At 38.3% G+C, this 10,760-nt stretch overlaps 1 protein-coding gene across 1 annotated transcript; it reads left to right on the forward strand.

Moving 5' to 3' along the window:
• Positions 1-3,226: 3,226 nt before the first annotated feature.
• On the forward strand, positions 3,227-7,287 carry FABP7 (fatty acid binding protein 7). The gene is made up of 4 exons (XM_058735136.1): positions 3,227-3,498; positions 3,943-4,115; positions 4,995-5,096; positions 6,920-7,287. Exons 1-4 carry the CDS (start codon positions 3,426-3,428, stop codon positions 6,968-6,970), a joined length of 399 nt encoding a protein of 132 aa, XP_058591119.1. The 5' UTR covers positions 3,227-3,425; the 3' UTR covers positions 6,971-7,287.
• The last annotated feature ends 3,473 nt before the right edge of the window (positions 7,288-10,760 follow it).

Consider the following 10,760-nt stretch of genomic DNA (forward strand, 5'->3'; position numbering starts at 1 on the left):
GAAGAAATTAATAAAAATGGACAAATAATGTCAGCACCATAATCTATAGGGAGCTAAGGGAATCTAAAGAATACATGGGCCCTGCTTTCAATGATCTTACAGTCTTAGACTACAAAAAAAGATAATTTACTAAATTTTAGAATAAAAAACATTTTATCAGTTTTAACATGTTTTATTAGATGCAACACATAAGAATATTTTGATGTTGCAAAATAAATTGGTTTAAGAACTTCTACCATAGAGGATGATTTCCATGATGGATTAATTAATCATCTAGATTAAGCAAGGAAAGAGAATTTTTGTTGTTGCTGTTGTTGTTGTTGCTCTCAGGGGATGGTCCATGTGGAGATTTATTTATTTATTTAGTTATTTAGTTATTATTTACTTTTTAAAATTATTTATTTATTTATTTTTTAATTTCTATCCAAGTTAGTTGGCATGTAGTGCTATAATGATTCTAGGAGTTGATTCCAGTGTTTCATCCTGTATGTATAACACCCAGTGTTCATCCCAACGAGTGTCCTCCCTAATGCCCCTTACCCTTTTAGCCCATCCCCCACCCACAACCCCTCCAGCAACCCTCAGTTTGTTTTCTGTATTTAAGAGTCTCTTATGTTTTGCTCCCCTCTCTGTTTTTATATTATTTTTGCTTCCCTTCCCTTATGTTCATCTGTTTTGTATCTTAAATTCCTCCTATGAGTGAAGTCATATGATATTCATCTAAGAAAGAGAATTTATGAAAAGATCATAGATGGGGCTAGTTTAGGGACTTGGTTCAAAGGCTCAATTGATGTCAGAAGGGTCTAACTGAGTATACTTTGCTTTCTCTGGGTTGGTTTCATTTCAGGCTTTTCATGGTGGTCTCTGGCATCTTTAGTCATGTCAGCACAACACCAAATCCAAGTTAGTCTCCATCCCAGATTTAGGGAATTCCAGACCAGCTCCTGTCCACCCACCCCACCAGCTCTGCAGAAAGCCACAGAGTGACCTATTGGGAAAGGGGGGAAGGCCAGGCTTTGAGTCCTGTCTGGGATGCTGGTCTGGCTATGTGCATTGTTAAATCCATAACTTTTATTGTTTAGACATAATGGCATATCAGCCTCCCTTTGAGTTCTTACTCTGAGTCCTTCAAATGTTAGGGGCAGGCCAGGTATAGGCAATGTTAGAAATTTTGTTCTTCAACCTGAGAGCAGGAGGAAGTCATTTGAAGGAATTTAGGCAGGAAAGGAACAAGATAGGATTTAGATTTTTTTAAATGGCATTGCCGTGCTATAAGCAGTATAGAATCAACTGCACATATTTAAATGTATACACCTGATCCATTTGACATGCCAATGAAATCACAATTAAAAAAAAACAAAGAAAATGAAAAAACCCACAAATGACTTTTACTTGGAATATATAGGACTCTACAATTCAGTAACTACAAGACAAACAACCCAATTAAAAATGGGACAAAAGACCCCCCAAAACCAAGAGCATACTGTACACACTATAGGTTAGCCGATTTGAAAATAAATTACATTGAAAAAAATAATAAAATGATTAAGAAAAAAAATGGGACAAAAGATTTGAACAGTCACTGCACAAAAGAAGATATACAAATAGCAGAGAAGCGCAGGAAAAGGGTCTCAACATCATTTGTCACTAGGAAGATGCAGATTTATATTTTAAAATGTCACTCAGGCTCCAGTAGGGAAAGAACTGGAGATCAGGTTGGCAGGAAGAACAGTTAAGAGGTTGTTGCTATAGGACTAGTAAAATACAGCAGCTACTTGAATTAAGATAGTAGTTGTAGAGACAGGGAGTGGATGACAATTGGACAAATATTCAGGGAGCAAAATAGATAGGCCTTGACACTGGTTTTGATTTTAGAGAGTCAAGTGTTAGAAATGATTCCAGATTTTCTGGCTTGTGCAGTAGGGTGGCCAGTGGTGCCGTTCACAAACGTGGTGAAAACTGGAGAAAGACCAGGTATGGGTAAAGATTAAATATATGTTAAATGAGCACTTTTGAGGTATTTCTGAGACCTCAAAGTAGACTCTGGGAGCTGGCAGTGGAGCAAAATGTGTCCTAAGCCTTGTCTCTTGTGTTTGGTGTGGGCAGAAGCTCAGTGGCAGTGGGCTGAGGTTTAAATGCAGGGAGAAAGAGAAGAGCAGGGATTGCTAAATCAGATTCCCCTGTTCTGTCCCCATGAAAGGGAGGGAGACTGTCATAGGTGGTCTACACTAAGGAAAGCAGGAAGAACTTCTGGAGGAAGGGGAGTTTCGGAGACCTTCTTTAAATACTCAGAACTCTTGAGGTATTTTGGTATTTGGGGGGTACCCTGAATTGGAACAAGTAAGCTCAAGATCGTCTGATTTCTATGGTTCCTCCAATTCCTATCCTACTCCCATTGCTGATCCCCAATTTATACACAGATTGTATAGTGGATGTGGCCTCAGGAAATCAAAAGGTCCTACAGTGCAGGTCATTCCAAATCTTACTAAATGACCTTATGTTCCGTTTTTCCTCATGGATTCTATAATCTGTTGAAGAAGGGGGAAAAGAGCATTTTTTTTCTTTATTTTTATACCTCATTAGTGAATCCTAACCATACTCTGCCTTAGACCCCTTTTCCATCTCAGTCTGGTTCTCAGATTCTTAGAAAGGACAATGGATCTTTAAATTCACTCAGTTTGTGCTGGGAAGAGGCCAAAATTAGTTAGCGTCCCATTGATACTCAGTTGGAGTAGCCTTCTAGTTGTACAATCTAGGGAAGGCATTCACACCTCCTCCTCCTCCTCTTTTCCTAGTTTGGAACATTCTGGCTTGTGTTTTGCTCTCCCTGTAAATATGAGAGAAAATAAAAGACACTATTCAGCCTCCTTTGTCTGAAAAGTCTGGCAGTTCAGTGGTTTTCTTTAAAGGGGGCCCTCATTTGTAACCAGCTTTGCCATTAACGGAAATCAATCTGAATGTCCTATTGTGCATCTTTTTTCTTTCCTCACAGTCTGCACTTGTCTTTGCCAAGTTTTCGAGCTGAACCTGAAAGACCCTCTCTCATTTCCCCCGTTCCCTGCCTCCAACCCCATTGACTCCTAGCACAGCTTTCTCAGGGAGAAGGGCTGCAGAGTGTGGATAAGGAGGAACTCGACCTACTCTGCTAACCCAGTGGCCTGAGCCAATCACAAAGCGGATTGGAACCTCATTTGAGCCCCCCTTCCCACCCCCTCCCCCTGGCTACAGCCTCCAGTAAAGGGGGACACTGGAAGGGTGTGTTTGCAATTCAACTCCTTGGCTTTCTGCCTGCATCTTTTCCAAATAAGAAGGCAGGAGCTGCTGTGAGGTGCAAAGGGGTCTTCAGAACTGCAGTGGCAATAAGATCCAGAGATCCTCCCTCCTGTCTCTTTTATCTGTCTTCAAAGCAAAAGGAAAGGGCAAGGATGGTGGAGGCTTTCTGTGCTACCTGGAAGCTGACGGACAGCCAGAACTTTGATGAGTACATGAAGGCTCTAGGTAGGTAAAAATAAGATGTGCTGTTCTCTCCTTAACCTGAAGCTTCAGTAGTGCCAATTCCTTTTTTTCTCCTATTAGATTGCCAAGCGACAAAGAAAGATCATGTTGTCATAACTGAATCCTAGGCTATGCATTTCCCACTGAAGGGATTTTTAATGTGGTGTTTGCCTGCTTTCTTGCCCAGGGCTAAATAACAGTGCATTTGGTAGTCTGGGGGAGGATGTGAAGCTTCTGTGCCTTTTTGTTTTCAGCATCCACTTATCATTTGTGCATCCAATTAAGCATCCGCGTATTATAGCTCATCAGTAGTCATACTGCATAATTAACGGACTAAACATGTCCTGATGAAACTTACACTCGAGGGCCTGGGTTCCAGGATAGGAAAGCAGATTCCTGCTATGTGAGTTATTTTGGAAGTCGCTGCTAACTGTATTGCTTTTTTAGGTGTGGGCTTTGCCACTAGGCAGGTGGGAAATGTGACTAAACCAACAGTGATCGTCAGTCAGGAGGGGGACAAAGTGGTGATCAGGACACAAAGCACATTCAAAAACACAGAGATTAGTTTCCATCTGGGAGAAGAGTTTGATGAAACCACTGCAGATGACAGAAACTGTAAGGTAAGGACCGCTCCTTCTCTGGGGTGGGGATGGGGAAGAGGGAATAAAAAGAGATCCCTGATGTTTCTCGTGTTTAGATGATGGGAGTAGAGAAAGTTCTCAGTATTTCAGTTCAGAGAGGACACCACCAGGATTAATTTTGCATTCTAGTGCACATATGTGGGTACTGGCTATAGCTCAAATCTCAAATCTATCTGTCTCTTACTCTACATTTTTCTTTTCATATTTGTATTTCAGAAAGTAAGAGTGTTCATTTAAAATAAAGATTGTGGGGCGCCTGGGTGGCGCAGTCGGTTAAGCGTCCGACTTCAGCCAGGTCACGATCTCGCGGTCCGTGAGTTCGAGCCCCGCGTCAGGCTCTGGGCTGATGGCTCGGAGCCTGGAGCCTGTTTCCGATTCTGTGTCTCCCTCTCTCTCTGCCCCTCCCCCGTTCATGCTCTGTCTCTCTCTGTCCCAAAAATAAATAAAAAACGTTGAAAAAAAATTAAAAAAAAAAAAAAAAAAGAAAAAAAAAATAAAATAAAGATTGTATTTTGTTTAATGTCGCTGATTGCCTCATATTAACGAAACTGTTTGCCTCATCCGAAGGCTTTGTTTACAAGAGTAGAGTGACTAGTCTGAGAGTACTTGTTCAGGACTTTTATTTCTAACATATGAAATTTTTGCATCTAGATGTACACACTTCAATGAAATTATGAATTATTAGTTTACTATCATAATGACTCTAGAAGCCACAGAGGATATGGTACTAATATGATAATTAGTTGATCACCATTCATTCAATTCTATAATTCCTTCAAAAACCACTTCACTTGACTTTCATCTCAGAAAGTTAATCTGTACCTTTTGCTATGTTCTGCATTTTGTTGTTGGTCTCAGTCTGTTGTTAGCCTGGATGGAGACAAACTTGTTCATGTACAGAAATGGGATGGCAAAGAAACAAATTTCGTAAGAGAAATTAAGGATGGCAAAATGGTTATGGTAAGTAAAGGCAGTTCTCCCTTTGTTTCTTCTTGCTTTTCACTCCTCTCCTGGTTCCCATCCCCTTCTCTCTCTCCCACCCTTCTCTAATAACAATAAGTCTCCAGCAAGCTTCTTTGATCATGTGTAAAACAGAAGACATAAAAATGTCCTGGTGAATTGTATCATCAGCTATGCTTCTTTAATTATAGAAAAAAAAGAAAAATTCTATGCAAGCGTGGTTTTCAGAAGTTTCCATTGATTTAGCTAAAACTGTCAAAGAAAGAATTTGTGTAGTATTACTGTGAATGTCTAAACCTCAAATGAAATCTAAATATAAAAATATTCATGAAAACATATGAATAAGACTGATAAATTACTATGAGTATCAAGTTGACTGAATATCCAAAAAATTACTTTACAGCTACGGTAATAAATAAGAGATCTTCACGCTTTTTATATTTTAGTTTATGCAGGTTCCATAAGCTCAGTGCAGATAATTTAGAATATAACAGAAAAGTGTAGTTTCTCCTTAGAGGGAACCATTTTGATGTTACTTCCTTCTAGTCTTTCTTTTGATGCATCGTGCCTTGTAAATATTTCCATTCAATACCAGTAGTCATGTAAAAACTATAAAAATATAAAATTAATATCTCTAATGATGTAGTAGCATCATAAACTGGGGAAAATGTTATGCATTAATCTAACATTCTAGACACATTTTTGTGAACTGAGTAATGGTATTTTGATGACATTGAAATAGTCAATATATCATTTTGGGGTTTTTTGGGGGTGGGTGGGTATTGCTTTACCTATTCCTTCTAAGATAATAGAAGAAAGGGCTTTTTTGTTTTTGTGACTTAAGGAAATTGACTGCTGTTTTTTCTCTTCCCTTTAACTGTTGCAATCGGGGCTGTTCTAGATTGAGACACAGGGCTTACGTTATTCATACTTCTTTCCATGGGACGGGAAGAGAGGGGCAGTGTTCCTCTTATGGTAATGAATATTTGCCCACATATTTCTGCAGTGATCATCAAAAGAAAGGATTTGTTTATAAAAGATTCAGTCTGAGCTTCTCCTTTATGCTTTTATCTCCATTTCCCACCCCCCACCCCGAAGACGGAAAAGTGGATAGCTTATAACTGACTGATCAGGCAAGACTGAGTTCAGAAAAAGGAGATTAAAACAATGAATGACAAGGGCATGCTATGCTCTTGAAAATCATGTCAATCCATGTAAATAACAAACCATAAAAAAACTCCTAGATTTTGTAAAGAGATTTTATAGAAATTCTTCCAGTCCAATTTGACATAAAAGTCCATGTTCCACGTTACACCCACCCAGGCACGTAGGCTCACATCAGCTGAAATATGACAACCAAAGCAATGAGAACATTTGTACATTTACTTTTCCTGATGACTTTGACACAAGTCATTCCAAATACCATTTCCCCAAATGATTTGGATTTTCTAAAAATTCTTCACAATTTATGAGATGAAAACCTATTATAAATTCCATTCACTTTCAAAGCAGACAGCTAATTTGATTACCCTGATAATTTAAGGGAAAAGGAATTCTTTTGACCTGAATCTACTTAGTTAATGTCAGTTTTTTTGCTTCATTTTCCTTTTAGAGACATAAACTATGTATACATGTTATTATTCACTCAGTAAATAAAGTTTCTTTTCTTATTATTTTAAGAAAGGAAGAGCTTATGTAGCATTTAATGTTTGTCAATGACATTATTCGTTTGCATAATATGTAAATTATATATGATCATCTTTAGAAAGTTCAGCTACTGATATTCTTGTATAAAAAGACTTGATTCTTTTTGCATCTTTCAGACTCTCACTTTTGGTGATGTGGTTGCTGTTCGCCACTATGAGAAGGCATAGAAAGGTTCCTGATCTGGGGTTCGAAAAGCTCTACAATTTTTCTATTTACTCAAGTCTCAGTGTTATCCTGCTATTACAGCATGGGTGATTACGAATTAAAAGGTTATCTTTGTTGTGGAGGTGGAAAATGGTGCTTTAAAAACTTGTTTTAAAACTTTTTACTGCAAATAGCCCAATTTTGATCTGCAGATTTATCATGTTTTATAATTCACATTAAGATGTTAAGTCACATTTTTAAAATAAAGAAGTAAGTACATTTTATAATTTCCATTGAAAAGTAAATTAGATTCAAATAAAAATTGTATACCCATGAGAAATTTTGTTGTTGTTTTTAATGTCACTAATCTGGTGGTTTTAATATTAGATATTAGATATTAAATATTTAATATTAGATATTAATCTGATTAATATCACTAATCAGGAGGTTTTAGACAAAATAGCCTTTCTTTTTTTTTTTTTTTTTTTTTTAATTTTTTTTTTTCAACGTTTTTTATTTATTTTTGAGACAGAGAGAGACAGAGCATGAACAGGGGAGGGGCAGAGAGAGAGGGAGACACAGAATCGGAAACAGGCTCCAGGCTCCGAGCCCTCAGCCGAGAGCCTGACGCGGGGCTCGAACTCACGGACCGCGAGATCGTGACCTGGCTGAAGTCGGACGCTTAACCGACTGCGCCACCCAGGTGCCCCCAAAATAGCCTTTCTTACTGTATAAAATAAAGCTGGAAAAGTGCTAACTTTTAAAAAATATTACTAACAAAGTGCTAACTTTGTTTAAAATATTAATTAAAAAGAAATCAGCAGAAGCCTGGGGAAAAGTGGAAATGCCACAGTTTTGGTTGGGACTTCCATAGAGAACCTGTGGCAATCAGAAACAGGCAGGCAGATGAAGCAAAATGATATACACAAAAATGTCTTATTAAAAATAGTCAAAATATCACACAATCAAAATGTCATATATTCAAGTTTCCTATTGAAAAGTAAACAGGAAAATAAAATGAATTTTACCCTGGATTATAAAGATGTGTTTCCAGACAAATACTTTGAGCTGAACTAAGTCAACAAAAGTGCTAAAATGGAGTGCATAGAATGTGCATTAGGCTTCCAAATTCCCTTTAAAAAAAATTTTTTTTTTAGTAGAGAAAACTAACTTTATTTTATTTCTCTAACTTGTTTTATTTTTTACTTTTTAAACTTTACATCCAAATTAGCATATAGGGCAACAATGATTTCAGGAGTAGATTCCTTAGTGCCCCTTACCCATTTAGCCCATCCCCCCTCCCACAACCCCTCCAGCAACCCTCAGTTTGTTCTCTATATTTATGAGTCTCCTCTGTTTTGTCCCCCTCCCTGTTTTCATATTATTTTTGTTTCCCTTCCCTTATGTTCATCTGTTTTATCTCTTAAAGTCCTCATATGAGTGAAGTCATATAATTTTTGTCTTTCTCTGACTAATTTCACTTAGCAGAATACCCTCCAGTTCCATCCACATAGTTGTAAATAGAAAGATTTCATTCTTTCTGACTGCCGAGTAATACTCCATTGTATATACATACCACACCTTCTTTACCCATTCATCCATCGGTGGACATTTGGGCTCTTTCTATACTTTGGCTATTGTTGATAGTGCTGCTATAAACATGGGGGTGCAGGTGTCCCTTAGAAACAGCACACCTGTATCCCTTGGATAAATGCCTAGTAGTGCAATTGCTGCGTTGTAGGGTAGTTCCATTTTTAGTTTTTTGAGGAACCTCCATACTTTGCTTCCAGAGTGGTTGCACCAGCTTGCATTCCCACCAACGATGCAAAACAGATCCTCTTTCTCCGCATCCTTGCCAACATCTGTTGTTGCCTGAGTTGTTACTGTTAGCCGTTCTGACAGGTGTAAGGTGGTATCTCATTGTGTTTTTGATTTGTATTTCCCTGATGATGAGTGATGTTGAGCATTTTATCATCATCAGTTGGCCATCTGGATGTTAATTTTTGTTTTAATATTTATTTATTTTTGAGACAGAGAGAGAGAGAGAGAGAGAGAGAGAGAGACAGAGTGTGAATGGGAAGGGGCAGAGAGAGAGGGAGACAGAATCCGAAGCAGGATCCAGGCTCTAAATCAGCACAGAGCCCTACGTGGGGCCTGTGGGGCTTGAACTCACAAGCTGTGAGATCATGACCTGAGCCAAAGTCAACTGCCCAACTGACTGAGCCACCCAGGTGCCCCCGAATTCCCTTTTTTGGGTGTGTGTGTGTGTGCTGCAGTTGTTGAAACTGAGTTACCCAAGGGAAAGTAAATACCTATTTGTAACTGGCTAGGGTTTGCCTTTGTAAGTAGAAACAAACAAATGTTATTTTATATTTCATCATTTATTAAATGCATTTTATCAATTTTCCCAAACCAACAATGTGAAGCAGGTAAGGCAGATACTGTTATTTTTACTTTACTGATGAGGAAATTGAATATCAGATTTACCTGTCCATGTTCTCATGATTACTGAATAATACTGAGAACTGCAAACCTTGTGATTTTCCCTTTCATTTATTGTCAAAAAAGCACAAGATTTTAGTTTCCCTGATCACTACTTAGGAAATCGTTCCTCTGTTAGCCTCTGCGAGGCAAATAGGGTAAATATTTTTTCAGGAAAAAATAGGTAGTATTTGTTTTTTTAACGTTTATTTATTTTTGAGACAGAGAGAGACAGAGCATGAACGGGGGAGGGTCAGAGAGAGAGGGAGACACAGAATCCGAAACAGGCTCCAGGCTCCGAGCTGTCAGCACCAAGCCTGACACAGGGCTCGAATCCACAGACCGCGAGATCATGACCTGAGCTGAAGTCGGACGCTTAACCACTGAGCTGCCCAGGCGCCCGGTAGTATTCATTTTTAATCAACCAGGTGATTTCAGTTAATTTCTATAATTCAACGCCCAATTAACTTACAGATAAAAGCATGAGGGAACTTACTTTAACTTACAAAATTCACCATAATGAAACTATTATCTGACTATTGGATTTAGGATTACTTTATTACTATAATGAAGAGTAGAGGAAACTAAAGTGCAGCTACAGGATTTAACATTTGAATACAATTAGTACTGAATGCCAGGATAAGGTTGGCTGAGATGACCATTCCTAAAACTAGACAGTCTACCTTTGTCTTTAAAAGCATGAAAAAGAACACTGAGAGTGTTTGCTCCCAATTGTTCAGGCAGACTTCATCTTTGCTTCTGTTGGAAGAATGCTTTCTCTTGATGATTCCAGCCTCTGCTCCAGTAGAAGCAAGGGTTCTGGCCTCTCTGCTCTTAAGAATACAAGGCCATGGATAGGGATTCAGCTTCAGTTGACTATTATTAGGCCAAATAACATCCTGCTGGCATTTATTTCCATAACAACTGCCCTCCAAGTGAAGAATGGGAAGGGTTTTGGGTGGCCTAAATGAGAAACAATTACAATTACAATGACAATCACAAAGATCAAAGGTTGCAGTGGTGTACCAAATATATTTTTCTGGGAAGATAATTAACAAATATTTTTTGCTTCCTAAATCTTTACAAGGTAGATGCAAATCATTTTTCTTCGAGCAGTATTCTAGCTCATATACTGACCTACCAATAGTACTAACTTTTCTGGTTTGTCCTTTTTGTTTTTGTTTTTAACATAGTTAATAGAAAAGGGAAAATTCCCAAGCCCAAAGGCAATTTGACCAACAGGCCCTGGAGAAATGTTTGTGAAATCCCAAGGTCTTAAAGTTGCGAACTTGACTAAAAGTGGTCTTGTGAAATCCACACTTGCACCCCTGA

The sequence above is a fragment of the Neofelis nebulosa genome, chromosome 6 (assembly GCF_028018385.1).
Source record: "Neofelis nebulosa isolate mNeoNeb1 chromosome 6, mNeoNeb1.pri, whole genome shotgun sequence".
In the NCBI taxonomy this organism is placed as follows: Eukaryota; Metazoa; Chordata; class Mammalia; order Carnivora; family Felidae; genus Neofelis; species Neofelis nebulosa.

Bases quoted from the DNA above. Each gene is read 5' to 3' on its own strand.
- FABP7 (XM_058735136.1), top strand. From the start codon at position 3,426: ATGGTGGAGGCTTTCTGTGCTACCTGGAAGCTGACGGACAGCCAGAAC. The intron at 4,116-4,994 runs GTAAGGACCGCT...TGTTGGTCTCAG, and splicing joins CAGATGACAGAAACTGTAAG to TCTGTTGTTAGCCTGGATGG. The intron at 5,097-6,919 runs GTAAGTAAAGGC...TGCATCTTTCAG, and splicing joins AGGATGGCAAAATGGTTATG to ACTCTCACTTTTGGTGATGT.